The sequence below is a fragment of the Platichthys flesus genome, chromosome 21 (assembly GCF_949316205.1).
Source record: "Platichthys flesus chromosome 21, fPlaFle2.1, whole genome shotgun sequence".
Taxonomy (NCBI): Eukaryota; Metazoa; Chordata; class Actinopteri; order Pleuronectiformes; family Pleuronectidae; genus Platichthys; species Platichthys flesus.
Genome location: NC_084965.1, coordinates 11,115,027 through 11,137,584, shown reverse-complemented (window position 1 = coordinate 11,137,584; position 22,558 = coordinate 11,115,027). Strand labels below are relative to the sequence as shown.

General features: G+C 43.5%; 1 protein-coding gene across 2 annotated transcripts in view; it reads left to right on the top strand.

Annotated features, from left to right (window-relative positions):
• Positions 1–22,558, top strand: part of pola1 (polymerase (DNA directed), alpha 1) — a 46,001-nt gene that overhangs the window by 20,900 nt on the left and 2,543 nt on the right. For both annotated transcript variants that reach the window (XM_062379873.1, XM_062379872.1), the window contains exons 33-36: positions 168–349; positions 4,187–4,318; positions 11,058–11,174; positions 17,261–17,357. In XM_062379873.1, the coding sequence (XP_062235857.1) occupies positions 168–349; positions 4,187–4,318; positions 11,058–11,174; positions 17,261–17,357 (528 nt within the window). The remainder of the gene's footprint in view (positions 1–167; positions 350–4,186; positions 4,319–11,057; positions 11,175–17,260; positions 17,358–22,558) is intronic.

Here is a 22,558-nt window from a genome sequence, read left to right as displayed (position 1 = left end):
AATGGTCCAATAAAAGTACAAAATAGATATTGCATTGTTGTTTAATGGTCATAAAAATGGTTTGGCTCAGATATCGTCACTATTTTCCTTGTGTCTCATCATCCCTGTCTGTCCGTAAACATCTGTTCAAATTACTGTAGATTTATAAATGGTGTTGTCCCCGTCAGGTCTTGACCCCAGCCAGTTCCGGGCTCAGCAGCAGCACCAGAGAGAGGAGGAGGCTGATGGCATGCTGGGAGCTCCGGCCCAGCTGACTGATGAAGAGCGCTACAAAGACTGTGAGAGGTTCACTTTCACCTGCCCACAGTGTGGCACTGACAACATCTACGACAACGTCTTTGAAGGAGCCGTAAGTAAACAGACATAACGCAAGTTCACTAAGGGTTCAACCTGTCCCATTTTATTCCATGATTCCTAAACTATGAATTTCAAAACTGTCTTTTGTACCTTCCGAAAGTTTTGAAAAGTTGCATCCAACGTCATCTTTTTGCTTTACCTCGAACACCAAAAGCTCAGACTAGGAAAGAAGTACTGAGGTACGAGTTTATATCATCCCATCTTCTTTTTTAAGTTTGATGTTCTGCTTAATTTGATATCCACATCTGGGTCCAAACCTAGCAAAAAATAATGTCAGAACGTGTGGATTAATTTGCCATAATGTCATTTGAAGTGAGGCATAAATAAGGAATGATTTCACTTTCAAAAATGTCCAGGCGAGAAAGAGAACACCTGATGGGATTTAATCTACCTCATTTCGCTCTTCGCACAGTTGTTGCTTCTGTGCTGCTCAGCCAAGTCTATTCTACCATCTGAGACCCACAATTACAGCCAGTGATTCAGCACTGTGGTAGATTGCAAATTCCAGAGCTTGGACACGGAAACGGATGCAACACGTCATGACCTAACAACCAAATAGGGGAAAATAAGTTCCAGATGATTTACACCATTACAATCTGCTGCAGATCTGAGGAGCTCATTAAAGTCAGAGATGTGCGGAAGCAAAAGAATCTCACAGATGCATAGTAAGACAAAAAAGAAAAAATATTGCTTCCCTCACTAATGGATTGTAATGGACTAATCACTCGAGACACAGATAGAAATGATAAGAGTGGAAGAACAGTGTTTCTGAAGGCATTTCACTCCAAATTCCCGTGAAGGATTCATGCCGTAGTCATCCTCTATATTGTGTCTGTGTCTGTATTTTTAGACAGCTGCCTGGCTCCAATACCGACTCTGTTTTCATTGGCATTGTTTGGACTCCACAACTTGAAAAGCCTTTCCTTTAACCCCTGCTGTTCTATGGACTCTCTCTCACACACACACACACACACACACACACACCCTGATCTCCGACCATTTGTCAGGCCAAGGTCGTGTGTGTGTGTTATCAGCTTCTAATGAGGAGCAGGGCATGCAGCTTTTTCTCGTCTGGAAGACACTAATAAAACTGACAACCGTCTGTCCTCTGCTGGCCCGGAGAACGTGCATTAAATTAAAAAAAAGGAGTTTTACACACACACTTTCCATAAAAGGATGATATCATGATATACATCAGCAGAAACTTGCACAAGAACCATACAGAAAGGTTTCTTATTTGATTCAGTTAATAATCAAATTCTTGTCAACGACTAAACAAATTACTTTATACAGATATGTTAGTGTTGTTTACATTTTTACAATTTTAGACTAAACTTCCCGGGATTTGAGTGATTACTGGTGTTAATTCTCCACCGGCTGGTATGCAGGCAAAGATGCACACGCACAAACACACACAGAAACTGATAAATCAGTAAGTTAATTAGGGTTGTGAACATGGTCTAACAGCTCAATGAGAGGGGAGGACAGATGGGCCTTGACTCCAGCACTGACACAAAGCCAGAGATGTTTGGAGGAGGTGGTAATGGATGATGGAGGACAGACAGAGGAGGAAAGTTGTTTGATGGGGGTATGAAAAGATTAACTAAGGAGGAGGAAGAGTAAGAAATTTGTCTGGAACTCCAGGGATTTCCCTAGGTTCAGTTTTAACAGAGCGTTGGGTGTCCCACATAAAAGCTGCACATTATCAGAGCAAAGACGGGGATGGGAACAGTTCAGGTAGACAGCTGACACTGTCAACCTTTTCAAATTGTTTTACAGAGGGGTGTGTTAAGATGACAGCTGGATTGGATTTAGTTGACCTGTAGAGAAGTGAAGCATTTCAAAAGATGCTTCCCTGGATTGTTTTGAGCTTGTCTCTCCTGACAGGAAGAAACCATGTAGGGTGTCTTTTATTAAATGTTGCATTTAATTAAAATAGCCTAAATAGCAGAACAACTGGCTGATTAAGTGACGGTTGCAACTTGCTTAGGAGGGGGAGTGCATTTGTCAAATTCGAGTTTGGAATGAAACGAGTGAGATAAAGGAGTGGAAAGGGAGGATACCATGGAGAGAGAAGAAGGGAGGCTGTTCCAGACCGGAAAGAAAATAAAACATGAAGTGGAGAAGAGACATAGGCTGCATGCATACACTAAGGTTTCATCTGAAAACACATGCACTGTGCTGTGGATGCCTCTGATGTCCACACTTCTCTGGAGGTTTAGAGAATTTTGGAAATCCTGCTGGCCCCGTCTTAGTTTGAAAACCCAGCGGCTGCGATTTAGTCAGGACGGGCAGAAACTGAGATGTAGACACTCAGGACTGTTTTTAGGATGTAGCCTGCCATGGCGTTTAATGTTTGAATTTACTCAATGAGTCGAACAGGTCTAAAATATTTTTTTCCCCAGAAAGGAAATGATTTAAGCAAACAAAGAAAGTCAGCGTGTGGCTGAGTGTGGAGGGGGTGCACACGCGTACAGAAACCTTTTTTTGCTGCTATAAAAGCGACAGTTAAATGGAACTCAGGTTGAAGGGAGCAAGTGTTTAAAGCAGTTATATTTAGTGTAATTGTTATGTACTCTGGTTACTTTCCCCCCCCTCATTGCATGAACTTTAAGTCTTGCTGTCAAGTGGACAATTCAGGAGTGAGTTCACGTTGACCCGTTGGCTTCAGGCTGCAATATTACTGCACCCAGAGGTGTTTTAAGCCTTTACACCTCCCGCTTGACTCACTTTGTGCAGGTTTGAAGTTAATGGCGACGTTTCCTATGTTGCATAACTGCTTTTTCTCAGCATAGAGTTAAAAATGCAGCTGTGATGAATCCCTATGCAGATACAGTAATGTTTATGCACAGGATGCAGCACTGATGGGAGACAGATTTTAATTACTGTACTGAGACTGTAGTAAATGCCTCCCGCTACACAGACTCCAACGTGTTCAGGCTTTTTCATAGAGCGCATTCAGAGTTAAGAGTTTAGCCCTCCATCTTTTGTTTCCCCCTAATCTTATCTACTCTCGCTACCCAATAATGACCAAGCAAAAACAGAAATCCTCACGTTTTCAAAGGTGTGAAACCATGGACTTTCCACGACAAGTTTTTTGGATTTTCTGCAATTTCCCTCTGCAGATCCTCTCAAACTCTGAGGAAACCACTGTTGGACACTGTACAGACATTTTCTCCCTTCCCAGAGACATTCAATTGGATACATGTCAGGGTCCTTAGCTGCTCCTAGGGTCATTAACCTGTTGGAAGTCAAACCTTTGGCCCAGTCTGGGTCCTCAGCGCTCTGGACAAGAATATCTCTGCACTCTGCTCTGTCTAAACCTGACCGGTCTCCCTGTCACTGAGGCTGAAAAACGTCCTCACAGCTTGATGCTGCTCCTGTCACGTTTGCCTTTCCAAAATATGTCCAGTCAACTGAATTTACCACCTGCTGACATCAGAGTGTGGAACATAAGGTTGATCAGAAGAAATGGGAGGCAGCTGATATTCATTTCAAGTCTCGTAGTAAAGTGTCTAACTACTTATGTCAATGTATTTCAAATTTTTAGATATGCAAAGAATTAAGAAATGTCCTGTTTACACCTTTTTATTTTGGGATATGGAACAAAGATTATGGGAAAAAAATTACTTAACTGGTTATTTGAACATATAAGACTGCAACATGACAAAGTGTGACAAAATCAAAGAATAATTTGGGTAGACTGTCTAAACGTACTGTTTACCGCTGCATGAAGATGTATTCTATTCCGGATCTGTATTTTGAATGTGACTAAAGATCGTTCTGGAGCTGTTCTCAGTTGTGACATGTGGAGTTTTCTCTTTTGCAGGGGTCAAATTTGGAGCCCGGCTTAATGCGATGTTGTCACAACCCCTGCGGGAGCTGTCCCATCGACTTCACCGTCAACATTAGCAACAAACTGCTACTAGACATCCGTCGCTACATCAAGAAATACTACTCTGTGAGTATTCCTCTGTTCTTGTGGCAGGTTGCATGAGCTCTTACCGCCTGCAGGGCCACTTAATTTAGTTTTCATCTGGTATCTAATACCGCAACCAGACGAGATAGACGAGAATAATGCAGCTGGCCAGAGTCTCCAGTTTTTTTCCTTTCTCAAGGTACATTTGAGTCCGTCTCGAAACTGCTTAATTTGTGCTCGATCAAACCTTGAGGTTGTTTGCATATCAGTGTCTATCAACACATTCTTAAATAGATTAATTCAAGTGTTCAGACAAACTGAGCCGTATGTAATGAAATATTTAGCACTTGTGAAAATTGACCTTTCGCTAAGTGTTTATGAAAGTGTTGGACTGTATTTAACACAATGGGGGATGCAACGGATGCAGTGACGCTAAGAGAAGCTATCAAAAAAGATGTGGTGCCGAAAATGAAGGATACCTCAGCAGGGAACTGCACTGACATTTCCATCAAAGAGCACATTATGCTTTTAAAACATTAAGGAAAAAAACAGACAGATTTGTAGCAGCATGATCCGTGAAAACGCTTAAATGGTTGTTTTTTTTTTACTTTGAATACCAAGCCACACGTGTGCTCTTTCAGTAGATGGTGAAGTGAAATGATTAAATCACGTCCGGGGAAATTGGGTTAGTAGAGAATCAGCGAAAACTAAAAATACAGCAAATTTAGCATAGTTGACTTAAAAGATCAAGTAGATTTGTGTCAACAGTTTGTGAGTTAGTCTTGGCTTGAAGATTTAACCATAAACCACCACAGAGCTTCTGCTTCGGGACAGGAACACAGTGCATGTCCGGTGTCTTTGTACTGGGCTGTCTCACCCTGCCGCATGTCCTCGCTGGCCCACTGATCTGCCCAGACTACGCACTCAGCGGTTCTTTGGACCTGTGCAGTGCTAACATGTTGCTTTGTGTTGGTTCAGTCCGCTCTGGAATTTATGAGACGTGAATTTAAACAGGGGCTAAAGACGAGCCGACGGTTTGCCCCCGAGATTGTGACGCAATGCAGTGTTTTAATTGCGTTGTTGCAGAGGACTCAACGTTGATCCAGGATCATGGATTTGAGTTCAGCAGCTTATTGCGGAGACCAGTTTTCTGTATGTGTTTTACCCAAGATTTTTTTTCTGATCCATCCCATCTTGTGATGAAATACTTTGTAGAGGTTCCCTAGCCATCGTCACACTCTGAAACTGAAAGGGCGCTCAGAGAGTGCATACCTCCTTCATGCTCCTCAAGAGGAGTTTGAGTTTCAGGAAGCTGTTGGATTTGGATGATTGACTGTTAACATCCCTAGTCTTCACTATACATGAAGATATTTGATAGATATAAGTTTCCTGCTTCTAGTTTAACATCTCCATTTCCTTTAGGAGTAGCCTATGTGTAGCTACTTAGATTTATGTTGGTACAGGGTTTGATATCCACTGACAGAACTAACTTTTAAGTTGTTGAAACAGAGACTGGAAGTAGAAAGAGAGGATGTGATGCAAAAGTAGAGGACGTGTTGTCACTGCTCCTGACGAGCAGCTCGAGAGTGAATTCAACTGGATTCCTGTGTTGTCTGTCGAGCACTCTCTCCCTCCTGGCAGCTTCTAACACCTTGGTCTTGTAAGTGGAATGCACTGTCTGTAAAAGTGTGTGTATATGTGTGTGTGTGTGTGTGTGTGGCAGGGTTACTCTCCCACAGTGCTGAACAGAAATCAATTAGTGCGGTGAATGTGTGGGGAGCGAGTCCCCCTCAACCCCTTTGTCACGATGTGTGAAACAGCTGCTACCGCTGAATACTTACACCTCACACAGCAACACACACACTCACACACACACCGCTGGAGGCTGAACAGCAGTGGACACAGCGCACACACAGCAGGGCAATGAAGAGGGGTAATATTGTGTAATTAAGGATTCCTTTCAGGCCGAGGGAGAGTTCAAATAGAGCTGTTTGTCTGGCCAGATAGAGTGAAAGCTCTGGACCTCTCTGTGTGTGTGTGTGTTCGTGTGTACAAGAATATGTGCATGTGTGTTGGCGTCCTAAGCTTGGACCACAGAGACATTAATCATTAGTAATGTCCTCCCCATCCCCACCATTATCAATAAACCAGCACCCTGAGAATGGGCAAACACTTGTTCACTTACTCTATCTCTCTCGCCCTCCCCCTGTGTGTGTGTGTGTGTGTTTCTCTCTCTCTCTCTCTCTCTCTCTCTCTCATAAACACACTGTTGTCATCCTTTCATCCTCTCATCCCACTGTCTTGGGCAAGATGAGAGATTTGCTTGTTTCCTGAGCCACCCAATTCTTCTTTTTCTTTTTTCTTTTTTAAACTCCTCCCGTCTAACCACCGTTGCCATGGCATTTAACAAATTATTGCAATTACCCTCGTCATGTGGGTCGCCCCTGGAAACGGTCTGAGGGGCAAGAGAAGAAAGGGGGAGGGAGAGAGAGAAAGGGTGAATGAAGACCAGAGAAGGTGATAATCCTGTTTTGAACAAAAGGTCAAATTGTTGAATAGAGAAGCTTTGATTAAGCGGAGGAGGTACAAAGTGGAACCGTTTGAGCTTTATTCACTCCGTGAGTGAGTGTGTATATGTGTGTGTGTGCGTGTGAGAGAGTGTTTGTGAAGTACACCGATTTTAGGTCCATTCACTTTAGAGCTGGAAGTGTTGACTGATGGAACCAGTCGTAGAGCTCTTCCTAGTGTGTGTGTTTGTGAGATGCAGGTGGATTCCTCTGGAATAGGACTCACGTCAGAGATGCTTCTCCTTTGTTTTTAAAAATGTTGCAGAAATAATTACTTCATTAGTCAGTTATTTTTCCATTCTCTAAAGTCAAAAGTCTATTGGTCAAATGGGTGTACCGGCAGAACCTCAATACCGATCCCCGTATCACTACTGCGCCTACTGCAACTAGAATATTTGGCTTCATTACAGAGTAGTAGGTAGGTGAAGAAATGTTGTCCATCTTTATTATGGTTGCAACCCTCATAAACAGAACCTTGCCTTGATTCATTTAATAAGTATGACCCAATGGTACCGAAAAAGGAGTTCAGGAGTTTAAAAACCACGGCACCAAGTCCAGAGAATCAACATTTGCAAATACACATCTGTAGTTTCCTGATAGAACCACAGAAATAAGAGGTTTATAGTTTAAGGTCTAAGTATCAGAGCCGAAACTGTTTGATGACAACAGCAGGAAGACTTTGGAAAAGACGAGGGTTAATAAAAACGAACAGACCATCGCAGGGAGAGAGAAGGTATATTTCCAGGTGGGCTCTGTCATGGCCTGGTCTTGCCTCTGTTTGGTTAAATTATGTGGAACTCATTTGACGTCTACATTCAATGTGTCAGATATCCACTGCTATAATTATGTCATTATGAGCCTTTATTCTCTCGCGTCCAACTGTACACCCCCACCCTTGCTCCATAGAAATGCCTCAATTAGGTTTCTCTTTCTTTTTGTTGTTCTTTCTGCCTCGCTCCGCATGTGTGCTCCTTTTGCTTTTAATCCTTTCTGTGCGGCTCTCACACATCTGCTGCACTTAATCCTAACTTATTTTTTTATTTTTTGTGCGTGTGGGTGGGTTTTGGATAACAGTCGCAGAGCAGAGTGGCATTGTGGGTCGATTTTCCTGCTTTTAGCCTTCCCAGCTGTGTGCGTATTTGCCACTCGAGTCTTTGATTTGTGTCATTAATTCATCTTAATGCACGAGAATAGGAAGCGATTAATATTTTTGTGTCCACAGTGAATGGTGTGTGTGCTTGTGGTGTGTCATGGGAACAGCCGTGTGTACCAAGGCTTGTGTCACAAGAAATACACACATAAAAAAAGATGGAGATCAAACAGCATCTCTCGGACTCCTTATCTGTCACCACTACGAGCCATTGTCCCGAACGTGTCTTTATCAGAGACAGTGGAGCGGTCTCATTTCCCATGAAGCTCAGCTCTTTGCACAAGCTCGGTTTAGGTGTTTAGATAATTAGTCCCCGAGCTCAGATTTGTGGGTATAACTGTGAACTCTGGGACTTTCTAATTGATTTGGGACATGCATGTGTGTTTGCGCGCAAATTTGTGTTTGGTTTTCATTTGGAAAGGTTTGGCAGTGGGTGTGTGTGTGTGAGCCTGTAGATGAAATTAAGCACTCCTCTTACTGCCTACTACCACACATTTTAGTTTGGTAAAAACACATGAGGTTGAGAAAGACATGAAGTTTGTCTTTAAATTATATTTGTATCAGTTTATAAAACACTTTACGCTTAATAGACAAGACATATTTGACCATTAAAGATAATTTTAACTCTTGGGACTGTGGAAGATGTGTTGAACAAATCCCGAAAGATCCAGATAAATGGAGCGCAGTTGCTCTTATAGGCATGAAAGTAGAAGAAATTACTATGCACGAAAACATAAAGCCCCAAAGTAAAGTCCGAAGCGACTATTTCAATTTATTTAATACAGTTATTGTTATTATTGAGAGACAACAGACCTCAGTCCATTTGAGCTTCAGTGGCGGGAATTCCAAATTGCTGCTCACTCATTGTCCCCATGCAAGTTTACCAAGTGAAGGCAGCAAGATTCATCAATGTGCTGGATTTGGAAGTGAAAGATGTAACCACTGTAGCATTGTCCCTGTTGTCCCTGGTGCTTTCTTCTGTTGTGTTTCCAGTTTCCGACATGTTGGTTTCATGTTGGTTTCATCATTGGAAACGCCTCCACCGGCAGCGGGTTTACCTGCGTTTAAAAAACCTTCTGATTTTGTTGTAAAATGCGTATTTGTCTTTGAATGCGTATTTGTCTTTGAAGAGTCATTTTAAAAAGTACAGTGTAAACAGATTCCTCATGTAACCAGCTACACTTTGTCCTTGTTGGTTCTTACCTTTTAAAGGTTCTTTGCGAGGTCTTTCACGGTGGAAAACAATTTACACACTGTAGTACGTTGAAAAGAAACAAATGATCTTCATCGTTTATTTTATTGTTTTTAGCTGCTACTCAAAACTAATCCCGAGACGAGACAAAGGCAAACGCTAAAATCAATCGGAGAAACGTTTTGTGTGAGGGGGACGCGGATGGAGGGACAGGTGCAGTGAATGGAAGGAAGGAAGGAAAGATGGATGGAGGATGGACTCAAAAGCTTTGATAGCGGTGGGTCTTATCCTCTGTCATTAGTTGGGCATTAACCCCCCTCCCCTTTAAACCCCCCTTAGTAATGACAGTGCGTAAGATGCAGGAGGGAGGAGGGCTCTGGAAGAATACAGGGAGATTGAGAGGGTTATACCACAGCACCTGCCCAGGGTCACTACCTCACCCCAGGGGGTCCTAACTACTGCCGTTTTGGCTGTCCGCTGCTCAGCCCGTCTGACAAGCACTCCCAGAGCAGGGCGGCGACGCGCGGCAGCTGAAGTTACATTGAAACGCAAAGAGTGATTGAGCGAGGCCGGTGCGATGTGAAGTCAGATGTTAACCTCTGTTCTTATCCCTCTTTCTTTGCCCGCCGCTCGCACTTGTTTTTGTTTTACGGCTCCTGTTTTTCTTTCTGCCGAGTACTTTTCCTGTCACTGTGTTGTGCAGAATTATAGCAGCTAAATGGAAGCAACAATTTTCAGTCACATTTTTTCATTACCAGGAACAGTTTTTAAAGTGTCTCCGAGGCATCAAAAGTTGTTTTTCTTTTTGTCAATTTTTAAGAGCACCTTATTGACAAAATAAACACCCATATGAACACGTGTTATAACTAAGCAATTGTGCAGGGGAGTAAAGCTGCTGTGAAGGTCTTCTTCTCACACTCGTGTTGTGAGATATTTACATCAGGGGTCCCTTTGGCCAGGAAACAGCTGGAATTCAAAGTTATTTCAAAGTGCTGCAAGAATCGTAGAATGGAACTTGACGAATGGGTCAGAGAGTATTTTAAAACTTAGAGATAATTTCTGTGTTTTATATTTTCTTCAGAGCAGCCGAAACCTTAAAAGAGACCAGAATGCTCAGGGCTTAATAAGTGAGAATGGAACCCTTTAGGTCAAGGATGTGTTAAAGGTCTGTTTGTCTTACCTTTACCAGGATTACACAAAAACGACTAAACTGCTTTTCTTGGTAATTTGCAGAATGGTGGGTTCAGAAGAATAATTTCTCTTTCTTTAAATAAAGGCGAGATAGGGTTCTGTTTGACATTTTGTGAATTTTTCATTTAATGTCTTGAAATTCCTATTAACAGGCGTAATTTGGTGCAGATCTGGATAATCATCCAGATTTTGTGAATCAAAATAAATATTTTTAGTGCGTTATTCAGTTACTCTACAATATGGACACTTTGAAATATTTCCACTGTGTCTCTTTAGATTTCAATTTCAAGTGCTTCCTATTGGTATTCTCCTCGATCTGTAGTTAGTTGATTGACATAAGGTTGTAATCTTTTGGTTTGTCTCTCACAAGTATATGAATTGCCTGAATGTAATGTAAACAGTTTGCAGAAAACTTTTTTTGTTCAGGATAAATGTATCGGATCTCAGTAAATTGAGGCAATATGATGATGGAGTGGCCATTCAGCCTTGGTGGACACATGCAGTAACTTATCTGTCCTCATGAATGGTTTGTAGAATGTCAGAAAACCCTGTAACACGGAGAATGTATTCAGTTTTCATTGGAAATACATCAACAATCCATGAAAACACTATTCCATATATATTGTTTAATGTTGGTTGTGTCCCAGTTAATAGAATCATATGTCATCATATTTCTGACAGGGCTGGTTGGTGTGCGAGGACCTGACCTGTCAGAACAGGACCAGACGTTTACCCATCGCCTTCTCCCGCCACGGACCCATCTGCCCCGCCTGCACCAGGGCGACACTCAGACCTGAGGTAAACACACACAAACACACACACACACACACACACAGACACACACACAGACACACACACACACACACACACACACACACACACACACACTTACATAGCTATGCATCTTCTTATTGGACTAAAGAAGCGCACACCACAAAACTCTTGTTTAAGACCGACACACACTGCATTCTGTATGATTTGACCAGGTGATGGTGCTATAGAGCTGAAGTATCAGTCATATCGTCTCTGTACATCTCTGCTCATTAGGATCAGATTACAGAATTTATACGCACCAATAACATCGATCTTCTCTTTGTCTTCCGTGTGTGTGCGATGGTGCGTCCGTGCACATACACTTTCCCCTCACATGTGTGAAGGCACTAAGAGCTGAATGGTAGTCGAACCATTAAAAGCATCTGTCTGTCCAGCCTCTGCCTTATGAACACTTTGTTAGCTTGACCACTGGATTTAAGAGAAACACTCTCCCTTTCAATTTGAGAATGACGTTTCTTTTCTTTTTTTTTTGTTCTCTCGTACTGTTCGGTCTAAATCCTTGCCTTAACTCACTCTTGTCAGTTTTTTTTTTTACCCTGCGTGCTCTGCTCCTGTCTGTCCCCACTGGCTGCTTTGCTGTGTCGGGCTCTGTGGCGACATGTTGTAAACCAGAAGGCCAATTTCTGCTGTCTCTGTAGCCACTTACGCGGCCGTTGCTGTGTCTGAGGGCCGTGGCACTTTCAACCTGCGGGCTGAATAAAACATTTAACTCTCTGTGCTCACTCATGCACCCTTTCTCTACTCTAAAAACCAATGGCCTGTCCTTATTTTACCTGGTCTCTGCCCGCTGCTCGACTGCCTGCTCTATCATTATACAGTCTTTTATATATATCTATTGAACCCAGGTAACGATTATGACACAAGACTTACCAAGCAAAGGCCACTGGGTACTTTGCATAAAGCTAGAAAATAGGACAAATTAAATATTCTAAATTCAATATAAATGGTTTCAAGAAGTAATTAAACACACAAATACAAGTATTTGAGTGGGGTTGTTATCAAATAAGCTGCTTGTATGTGAGAACATGAGAGTTTGAGTCGATTTTTCTGGAACATTTCCTGCCAGACCCCAAGCACAATGTCCAGATAATGTCCGGAACCTTTAGAAACATTCACAGCAAGGACATGGGCATGTTCCGGACATTTTCCTGTGGTTGGGAACGACTCAGACGATCTCCTGCTGCGTTCCTCATACGTGAAAGGCAAACGCCAGAGAATATCTGAACCCATTTTTTTTTTTTTTTTCAAAATTTTCTAAAGAATCCAAAACAATCAACAGAACCTGTACGTGTGCAGTGGTCCGGGTCAGCTCCTTCTTTCTTGTGTCTCTTCTTGGGGGGCGCTGAAGCATCTCAGTACCTGACAATATACTGACTTGTATACAGATGGTATGAGAAGTAAGCAAAACAGCATCGTGTTCATCCACTGAATTTGTTCCTGTGACGCTTGTTTCATAAATTCCACTCAGGGCACATTTAAGCACGGAGCAAGATTTGAAATTAAGGATTTGGGGCAGGAATGTATAATAATGTTTATTCCGGCGTTTTCTGATTTTCCTACCGTTGCCCATCAGTGTTGACAGAAGTAACACATAACTCCTAAAAAGCTTTGTTTAAATATTTAATATTATATAACATTTCAAAAGTAGCAGTCAATTAATGAAAATGTGGGATTGGATAAATATGAAGAAAAAGTTAAATGTAAATGCCATTGAGTATTTCAATGAAATGACTATTAACATACTTTCATTTTTTCAGTGTTAGGTAACACTGTTGTCTGAATCAAGCTATTGAATGGAGATTAATAGCCCTGCAGCTTACATATTAAATTGCTGCCAATTATGCAAAGTACTCAAGGGGCCATTCATGGCTTTTGGAGCTGGAGGTAGATCGACTGTGACTCAAACAAGTAGAGACGATGATGATGCTTCCACACGCCCCTGCTGAGAGGTTGTCTTTCTTTTTATAGATACATTTATTATAGTTTTTTTGGTTTGTTAGAACTTCCATGAGGTTTCTGTGCATCCAGCCAGAGGCTCTGTTTTGGCTGCTTTCCCTTTCATCGCAGATTATATAGAGCTAATATCAGCCGTAGCCAGAGAGGCATGCAGGGTTTGGTCTTTGCGTATGTTATGCAAAATTTGCTTGTTTGTGCCAGAGCCTCTGTGAAGGCACTTCCTCTTGTTTAACTCCGCTTTTCCTTTCCCTCTCGCGCATCATGCTACATTTACCATCGCTGTGGGTGCTGCCTCTCTCATTTTCCATCCGTCTCTCCCTCTCTGCCTCTTTCTTTTCCTCCCTCGCTTGCTCCCTCCCTCCCTTTCTCTCTGGACAGAGATTCAGAGTGTGATCTGATCTCCATGTAATGGGAGAGTAATAGGCACTCTGCCTTGATTGGTTGGTAATTTTTGGGAGTTATGCACAGGTGCAATTTGTAATATTTTCAGTAAATTAAATTTCTTTCTCTCCCTCGCTGCTCGTCTCTCCCTCCCTCCACAGCGCTTAGCTCAAATGCACTATATATATTTTTTTTCTCCCCCTGTCTCAAATCTTTGTCCCAACTTTCCTTTTCTTTCCCCCTATTTATTCAATGCTTTCTTCCCCTGCTCCTTTCTTTTCATTCTCTTTCCCCACCCTCCCTCCCTCCTTAGCTCTTCCACTCATTCTCTCTTCTCCTGGCTCGCTCTCTCCTCCCCTCACCCTCCCTTTCTGTCTCTCTCTTTTTCTCTTCTCGTTTTATTGATGTACGCTCAGGCGCCCATTAGAGCTCCCTTTTTCCCTCTAGTGGAAATTGCAGCATGTTAATTTTCACACAAATTACGGCAATAGCAGGTATCTCTATTTGATACATTATAGCGGGAGCAATCAGAGATAATTGAGTGCCTTTCAGAGGGAGACGGCTGCATTCACTGCCAGCTCAAAGCTGCCCCATTATCGCCTAATCGCTCTTTAAACACTGAATTTTGCCGAACAAAAATTCTTGTCATAATTTTGCTTAAGTGTATTTGGAAATCACAGTCCTTTGAGTGAGGATAATTGAAATCAAATCCCTTTCACTGGAGCTGACATTTCTACATTTCCCCCCAATTGAAATTAATTTCAAAAATTGAGCATGAATATCTTCAAATAGCAGGCAATTATGCCTTTCAATGGGGAGAAATTACCGGTGCTGAATCGTTGGAGGCTTGCGGGCGAGAGCACCAGTTAAATGCCTTTGTTTCCTGCCGTGTTTGCCTAGTAAAGATTTACATATATTGACTCATTATGGTGTCTTGTGAAGCTGATCGGCATGACTACCACAACCGGCAATAATGCTCATCGCATCTAAAAAGCTCAAGAGTTTCAAAGCCTCGTGGCCTCACAGCTGAGGCAAAATGTATGTTTGTTTCTCCGGCTCCCTCTCCTTTCTCACACCCTCTCTCCCTCTGCAGCTGCAGTTGTGCGAGGGCTCGGGATATTGTGGCTCCGGTATTTACGCCGTGTGTTTGCATCTTAGCTGGAGAACAGTATTTAGGGGAAAGTGCGTAACGCGGAGGCCTTGTTTGTGTCACCCGTGCTGCTATTTTCCTCTAAGTCGTATCTATGTCAAGGGATTGAATGGTTGTAGTCTGTCAGCAGCTGCACCCTTTCCATCCTCCATAAACTCTGTTTGGCCTCCTGCACTTTTCTTACGTCCTCGCAGACATATTGTGTGTCTAGCTTTTCTTTAACTGCTGCAGTGGTATACCCAAGTGACAGAATAGTGCGCAAAACTTCGCTGGCGGTCGGATGTGTGTCTTTGTGTGCGTCTTCTTAAAGATAGAGGCAGGTGTTTTTAAGACTCGGAGGAAGACTTGAGTGCTCGTTTTATTGTGCCAGCCGTTTTAGACTCTGTTGCTCTGTGATTTGGATCAATTTGTATGATTTAGCCGCCTTTTCTTATGCTTTACTTTCCCTTTTATTCTATACATCCTCTCTCCATGGCGTCTTTCTACTCTCACACACGTGCACAAATCTCCCTCTTCCTTTTAGCTTAACTGTGTTCATGCAACAGGATTGAATGTGTGTGTGTGCGTGCGTGCCTGTAGGGGGGAGTCACTCGGGGAGCAGGGAGGCAAAGGAGCAAGGGGGCACAAGGTGGGGGTGCAGGGAGGGGGGGGCTCCTACGCTCCCGAGAGAGAGGCAATTTCACAGCTGGTTTGCTCCTTAGGCAGTCAGGCTGAAAATGCTGCAGATTTGTGGAGCAAATTGAAATGGTGTCAGTGCAGGAACAAAGCACAGAGCTGAATGACGAGGTAGGCGTGTGTATGTGTACGTTGTGTGTGTGAACATTGTGTGTGTGAACGTTGTGTGTGTGTGAGGGAGGGAGGGAGGGAGGGAGGGAGGGAGGGAGGGAGAGAGAGAGAGAGAGTGTGTATGTGTGCATGTATGTGCATGTGAGGAAGAGAGTGAGGTGGGGTTGAGGGGCTCTAAATTCAATAACAACCCTGTAAAATTTTAGCCACGCCTTTCTGACACCTGTCAATCAGTTGGCAGCAACGGGCCCGCCCACAATCAGCTTATATTGTTTGAATGTGCACGTGCGGCGAGTGCGAGCGTGTGCACTTGCATGTGTGCTCTCCGTGTGTTGTTATTTTCAGGAGGACGAAGCGGTGTCTGTGCCGACTGGGCTTGTTCAACCTTGGCAACCGTAACCGAGGCTCCATTATGGGATGCGCATGGTTTTGTTTGTTGACTAGGCAGTGCATCAATGGTCAACAGCTGTGTGTGCCATGTGGGCAGCCATAGTGCGCCATTTAACACACACACACACACACATTAACTCACTCACTCATGTTCGCACATCACATAGTTTCCATTTAGTTGCATTAGATGCTCTTGCCACTTGATTATGCCGCACTAGTAAAAACTGAAATTACAATTACGCACATTGCCGATTGGCAGGTATAATGGGCGAACACAAATTCACTTCACTCACACGCACACACTCTCGCACACCCACACAGGAATTGGGGGGATTCTTCCTGGTGGTAATAATAAAGCACTCGGCGCACACCTGATGGCAGTGTGGGGTCGGGGCTTAGCGTGCCCTCTCCAGCATAGCAGGGAAATGACGAGCCAATAACTGCAATTAAACATGCAGTATAATGGCTAATCAAATTGACAGCCTCGGCTGCTCGCATACCTCTCTCACAATGGCTTATCACAACAAACTATTATGAGGGAGGGTATTTCAGGCCCGATCCCCTCTTTTCTTTCTCTCTCTCCGTCTCACTGTCTGACTCTCTTCATCTCTCACTTCTTTCTGTATCTTTACCATTTTCTCTCTTTTTTTTTCTTCTTGTTTTTCTCCCTCCCACCTCTCTGTCTCGCTCATCCTCCTCCTCATCTCTCTCTCTCTCTCTCTCTCTCTCTCTCTCTCTCTCTCTCTCTCTCTCTCTCTCTCCCTCTCTCCCTCTCTCCCTCTCTCCCTCTGGCAGGCTGTCGTGTGGCTCCAGTTAATTGCAGTGGAGATTAACAAAGCAAGCAAATTTGTTTTCTTGCTTTAGCGTGTCACACAGAGGAAAGGAAATGTGATCAGGGAGGTAGAGTCCTACAAGCAGGGTGCACGTTCACGGAGTCGCGCTCAATCAGCATGTTCCTTCAGGTGGTAAACCGGGTTGATTCATCTGTTTTGGATGCTTTTACACCCCCTCACAATCCTGACTCCACTCCCAAATGATCATAATATAAATTAATAACCTTCTTAGACAAGCAGGAAATAAAGGGATGGAAGAAGTGTTGGTGTGTCACCACTTGTTGGATACAGTTCACACATCGTGTGTTTCTGTTGAACATGATCAGAGAGTAGACGCGATACAGATGTCCAGAACACAACAGTTGTGGTCAATTGTTTTGAGCTTGGTCCCTGGTAAATAAGCTCAACTAAAGTAGGGAAAGAATGGAGATAATGTCCAGATGGAAGATTAGGAGGTGGAGAATGTTTTACATTTGTATTCATCAGCTCATGTGGCTCGTTGGTTCCATCTTGTCTTTGAAATAACACTGTTTTTGTGTGTGTTTTCTCTACAGTACTCCGAGAAGGCCCTTTACAACCAGCTTTGCTTCTACAGATTCATCTTTGACTGGGACTATGCCGTTACCAAAGTCCTGCAGGGGGATGAGAAAAGTAAGACCACACACACACACACATCATACGTGCCACTGTACTGTTGTGTTCTGTCTCAACTTTCAGTCTTTAACTTTGTCTTGCAGGATTTATTTTTTTGCCATTTTTCACTGTAGTAGCTGTAGAACCAGGCCTATATTTTAAAACTAGATTATAGGTTATTATTTTCCTGCCATTTCTTTATGATTCCTCCTTTGGAATTAATATCAAGTTACCAGAGTGACTGTTGGAAGTTTGAATTTTGATGCCTTAACAATGCTTCCTCGCAAATAGGCATACAACATAGCATTAGCAATCAATGGCTCAACGTAAACCTTTTACCCAGGCTGCACTTACAATATTCACCGATGATGTGACATGCTCAGCACACAAGTAACAGAGTATGGGCATTGGATACGGGAGGGGGGGTTAAGGACATTCAGCTCCTCGAGTCGACAGCCCTAATTTAGGAGACGGATTCAATCACACACACATACAGAATGCAAAACGCTCCAATCACTGGAAGAAAGAAGGAAAGAGCCCTCCATTGCTCTCCCTCTACCCCGACCCTCACTGTCCATCTCTGCCGCTTTTGCTCCTTTGCTCTCTCTCTCTCTCTCTCTCTCTCTCTCTCTCTCTCTCTCTCTCTCCTTCTCTCCCTCTCTCCCTCTCTTGGACAGGCACTCGTTTGGCTGTGTTGATTGAAAACAGGTTTTAGATTTGGGGAAATGATAGGGGGAGTAATGGGCGCGCTGACGAAAGGATAGCCCTTCTCCTATAATGGGACATGGAGCGTATATTTCCCCCCTTGGACTCAAATAGACGCTACTCCAGCGCTCTGGGCGCGCTCGGTAGGCGTCAGCTACAAGGCCTCTTTACCCATAGTTCTCACTGATTGATGTCACTTGATTAGAAAGGGCCGCTAGGCCGAGTGATTTATTTATTTGATTAAATATTTATGTATGTATGTTATTTATGTATGTATGCCTGAATGCTGCAAAGTGTGCTCGCTGGGCTGGACCTGAACGAGGCAGCGAAAGAGTAAGACAGCAGAGGTAAATACATTGTGTAATCAACAGATGACCACTCAGAAGATGGAGGGAGCTGAAATAGAGGGATTGGCCGGTTGTGGAGGAGGGAAGGGAAGGAGTACTAACATGATTATAGCCTCCATTTTTGCCTTCTTTTATTTCTGCCTTTTCCAAGATTTGAGAAATCATCCCCAATCAATTCTCCACTCTCCTTCCTTTATGTTCCGTTGCTTTGCACTGTTTGTGATCCAGTCTGCACTTTCTTCTCTTGAGTGTGTGGCTCATCTGTGGCCTTCAAAACGATACAGTACAATACACCATGCAATCTTCACTTGGTCTTGCAGCCCCGGACACGTGTGTTCACAGTTTACTGGACATGTAGAATGCACAGCGAACACACATGGTTGACGGTTGCGAAGCAGGTTAGGTTTGTGGCAGCAGGCATCTACTGGTCCACTGACGACAGGCTGAAACAAAACACACCTCACATGTAGGGGCGACAACTTTTTGGGTTAGAGAGCTCTAAAAATAAATGAAGGACGAGTGCAGTGGACATTTTAAACCTGCCTGTTTGGAATGGCCTATGGTGACGCTTGTTGCAGCTTTGCTTTCTCAAACAGTAGAAGTGACCTGCAGTAGTTGAAACACAACATGTAAAGACCGGCTGCAGGACTCATTCTACAAACAGATGTTGATTTTGGAATTGTTAGATAGGTATGTTACAGTTTGCATATCTCAGTTTGGTGCTGTGCAGCCGACAAGACACTCTGGATTCTGATTGGTTGATTGGCCAATTTAAAAGTGCAAATCCCAGCAGACTTCTCCCGCTTCTATTTGTCATGTTTCATTCAGCACAACCTACATTGGCCTTTAAAGGGTGAAACTTATTATTTCACACACAAACACTAGAGGAAAGGTTCTGTTGCTTCCCAGAACCACAGGTCTGTATCGTCAACGACAACAACCCTTTGACGGAAACCTTTACTATTCATGAGTGCATCTATCATATGGACATAATTCAAACGTTACAATTTGGTTTTTATAATTACTGTCAATGGAAACATGCAATTGGAGCTCGTCAGAGTCAACTTTCATAACTCTCGTTTTGATTGTTTTATTAACATAAATATGGCTGATACCGAGATTCGCTTATTCGATTTCGCAATTTGCAAAACTGAGAGTAAGCTATTTGAGCCCCATAGAAGTTTGTCAGTACATGGAGGACTGCAGGGATGTTTCTACCACTGAACAAAGCATGTGAGCTTATAAGGCAGGTGTAGGTCACTGTGTCACTCATAATGCTTCACATTGATATCTGTGGGCCCAGTGCTGCAACACTGTCACACACACACACACATATGGATGGATTCATCGGGCAGAGGAGAATGCATGTATACACATTCTCATGCTGCTATAAAATATAGGTTTACAGTGTTATCCCTCAGTCCTGGGGCAGTAATACCCCATATTACTGCATTACACACCCAGGGGCCACACTGCTCCGATTACAGGGAGGAGACATACAATCCTATACACCTGACTTGTCTCTGTTGTGTGTCTGTGCACAGTCCAGTATCTCTGTGGGGCCTATGGTGATTTGCAACACCGATTTGACTTACTGTACGTGGTGATAATGTTCTGTAGTGAAAGACCAAGCTGCAGCTGTGTCCACTAGAAGAGACGGGTGGGCGAGGTGCGAGTGGATATAAGTTTAAATTGGAGGCATTTGAGATCAATAGAATGTTATGCATGAAATCAGAGGTCTTGGTTTATGACATTTGGAATTCTGGAATAAAAAAAAGAATGTTATCTATAGTAAACAGTTTTTCCCTTTGCCAACGAACCTCATGAAAGACCCAAACCATCAGTGTCCAGGGTACATCGCGTATATTATATATTTCATGTGGACAATGAAAACTACAGAACAGGACCTAGATCATCAGATGGTATATACAAAAATTCACAGTAAAGTGACAGTACGCGTATTTTAGCCAATCATAAAGTGAATTTGCTCTGATGTTACTCTATCTAAACATGCATCCTCCTAGGGCTTAAAGCTGCGAATGACTCGGAGGAGAGGTAAATTGAAGAGAATTGAGATACAAACTAAACTTTGAGAGGATTTATTAACAAAGAAACACGCCAGCCTTATCCTTTAACGTTCACACTTACTGTTGTTTACCAAAGCCTCAGGTAAAGGAGCTCCATGCTATACCGGAATACTGGTGCTGTCATTTAGTCTCGATCATATCTGGTTAGTTATGTATCACAGAGCCACTCAGAGCGCGTTAGTGTTTACATGTGTTCAGGACATACACAATAAAGCACATTTAAGTGAAATAGGTTTACACAGAATAGCTGTGAGGCAAAGCTGAATGGGATTTGATCAGCTTGAGTGTGTGTGTGTGCGTTTGTATGCAGTGCGACAGCGTGTTTGTGTGTCTGTCTTATCTACATGTACATTGCATTTTTGTGCTTGATTGCTGCGACTGAGTAAAACATGGAGGTAATTTCACCCGCTCCAGGAGATCTCTAATAGATTATACACACACACACACACACCCACACACACAGACACACACACGCTAGGAAATAAACATGCTGTCCGTTCCTTTGCTGGGAACATCCCGTATCAATGACTTTCAAATCATTTCATGCCACCTTTCTTCTCTCCGTCTCCCCCCCGCTCTCCCTTTTCATCTCCTCCCCCCCCCCCCCTTCCCTCGTTCTATCTGTTGCCTTTTCTCTTCCCTCCGTCACTCCTCCCCTCCAGGTCTCCGTCTTGAGTGTGGGCAGTATGATTGCATGTGTGAGCAATAACGTAATTTCGCCGCATTGATAAAATATAAATTGTCCTTGAGCCGCGCTTTTCTAATGATCCATTTACCGACAGCTTCCCTGCCACCTCTCAGCGCTCCGCTCTCGGTCCTTGTCTACCCTCCCACTCCTCTCCCTCTCTCTTCTTTCTCTTCTCCTCCCTTCCCTCGCTTTACTCTCCATTTTCTTCCATCTCTCACTCTCTCTCTCTCCTCATCTTCCACCCTCCCTCTCTCCGGCGATACAAAGCGGGGTGGCAAAATCTGCGGGTGCGATTGTCAAATCAATTATTCATTCTGTGCAATTACACTCACACAAAGAAGTTTCCCCGTGCTCCGAGTGGTGATTAAATTAACTGCTATTCCAGCTGCCCGTCGCCACCAGCCTAATAGAATATTCATGGAGGCGGCCGACGGAATGGCCGATCTCCATTAACTTCATCATGCTCACTTAATTACAGGCTTGTTATTGTATTTACACCTAGTTAGAGCGTGCAGAGCCCCGATCTACTCATGCCCAGCATCGCCAGTGTGCACGAGTGTGTGGCAACACCTAGTTAGAGGAGAGATAACCCCTGATGCACTCACTGTGCACATGTGCGTGTGAGTCTTTGTGAAATATGTGTGTGAGACAGTGAGAAACGTGGAATCCGCACCACCGGTTTTCTGTCCCGTGCTGCTAATCACGCAAAGTTTTTCCCGCTAAAGCAGCATTTTCCTCCACAGTATGCTTTCTATCAGCACGGCGTTTTCCATCTTTCATTTTCATCAGCATCTCTTTCTCCTGTTTCTTCCATGTCTCGGCCTTTTCCCAACACCGCTGTCTCCCCTCTCGTCTCTCCTCCTGCCTCTTACTCGCTTTTTAAGGGAGGCTATTTATTTGAACTGCACTCCCCACTGTGCTCCGACTCGCTGCGAGGTCTCTCCCTCTTTCTTTTCCTCTCTGTGACTCTTAAATCATTCTTTTATCTGTTCGCCACACAGTGATTGAGGTGGAAAAAGAGAAAGGAGTGAGGAAGAGGAGAGGAGGGGGAGAATTATTTTCTCCTACCTTTCAGAAATGATGACAAGATTGCTTTCGCTTGATCATGCATCATCACTCCCTTCTATTCCCCAGATAAATAGACTAGTTTGTCTTTTGCTGCCTCTCCTCTCCCACCTTCTCTCCCTCCATCCCCGTCCTCGCTAACATGGGGATTATCTGGTAATAGTTGCTGTTGACGTTTAAGTCAACCACACCATCTCGTGTGTGTGTGTGTGAGAGTACAAGTGCATGCATGTGTGATTAGTTTGTTACATGGATGTTTTTTAGTCGCCATGACTCTGGTTTAGTGTGCTTTTATAAGTGTTTAACTGCCATCAGTTGACTGTGTGC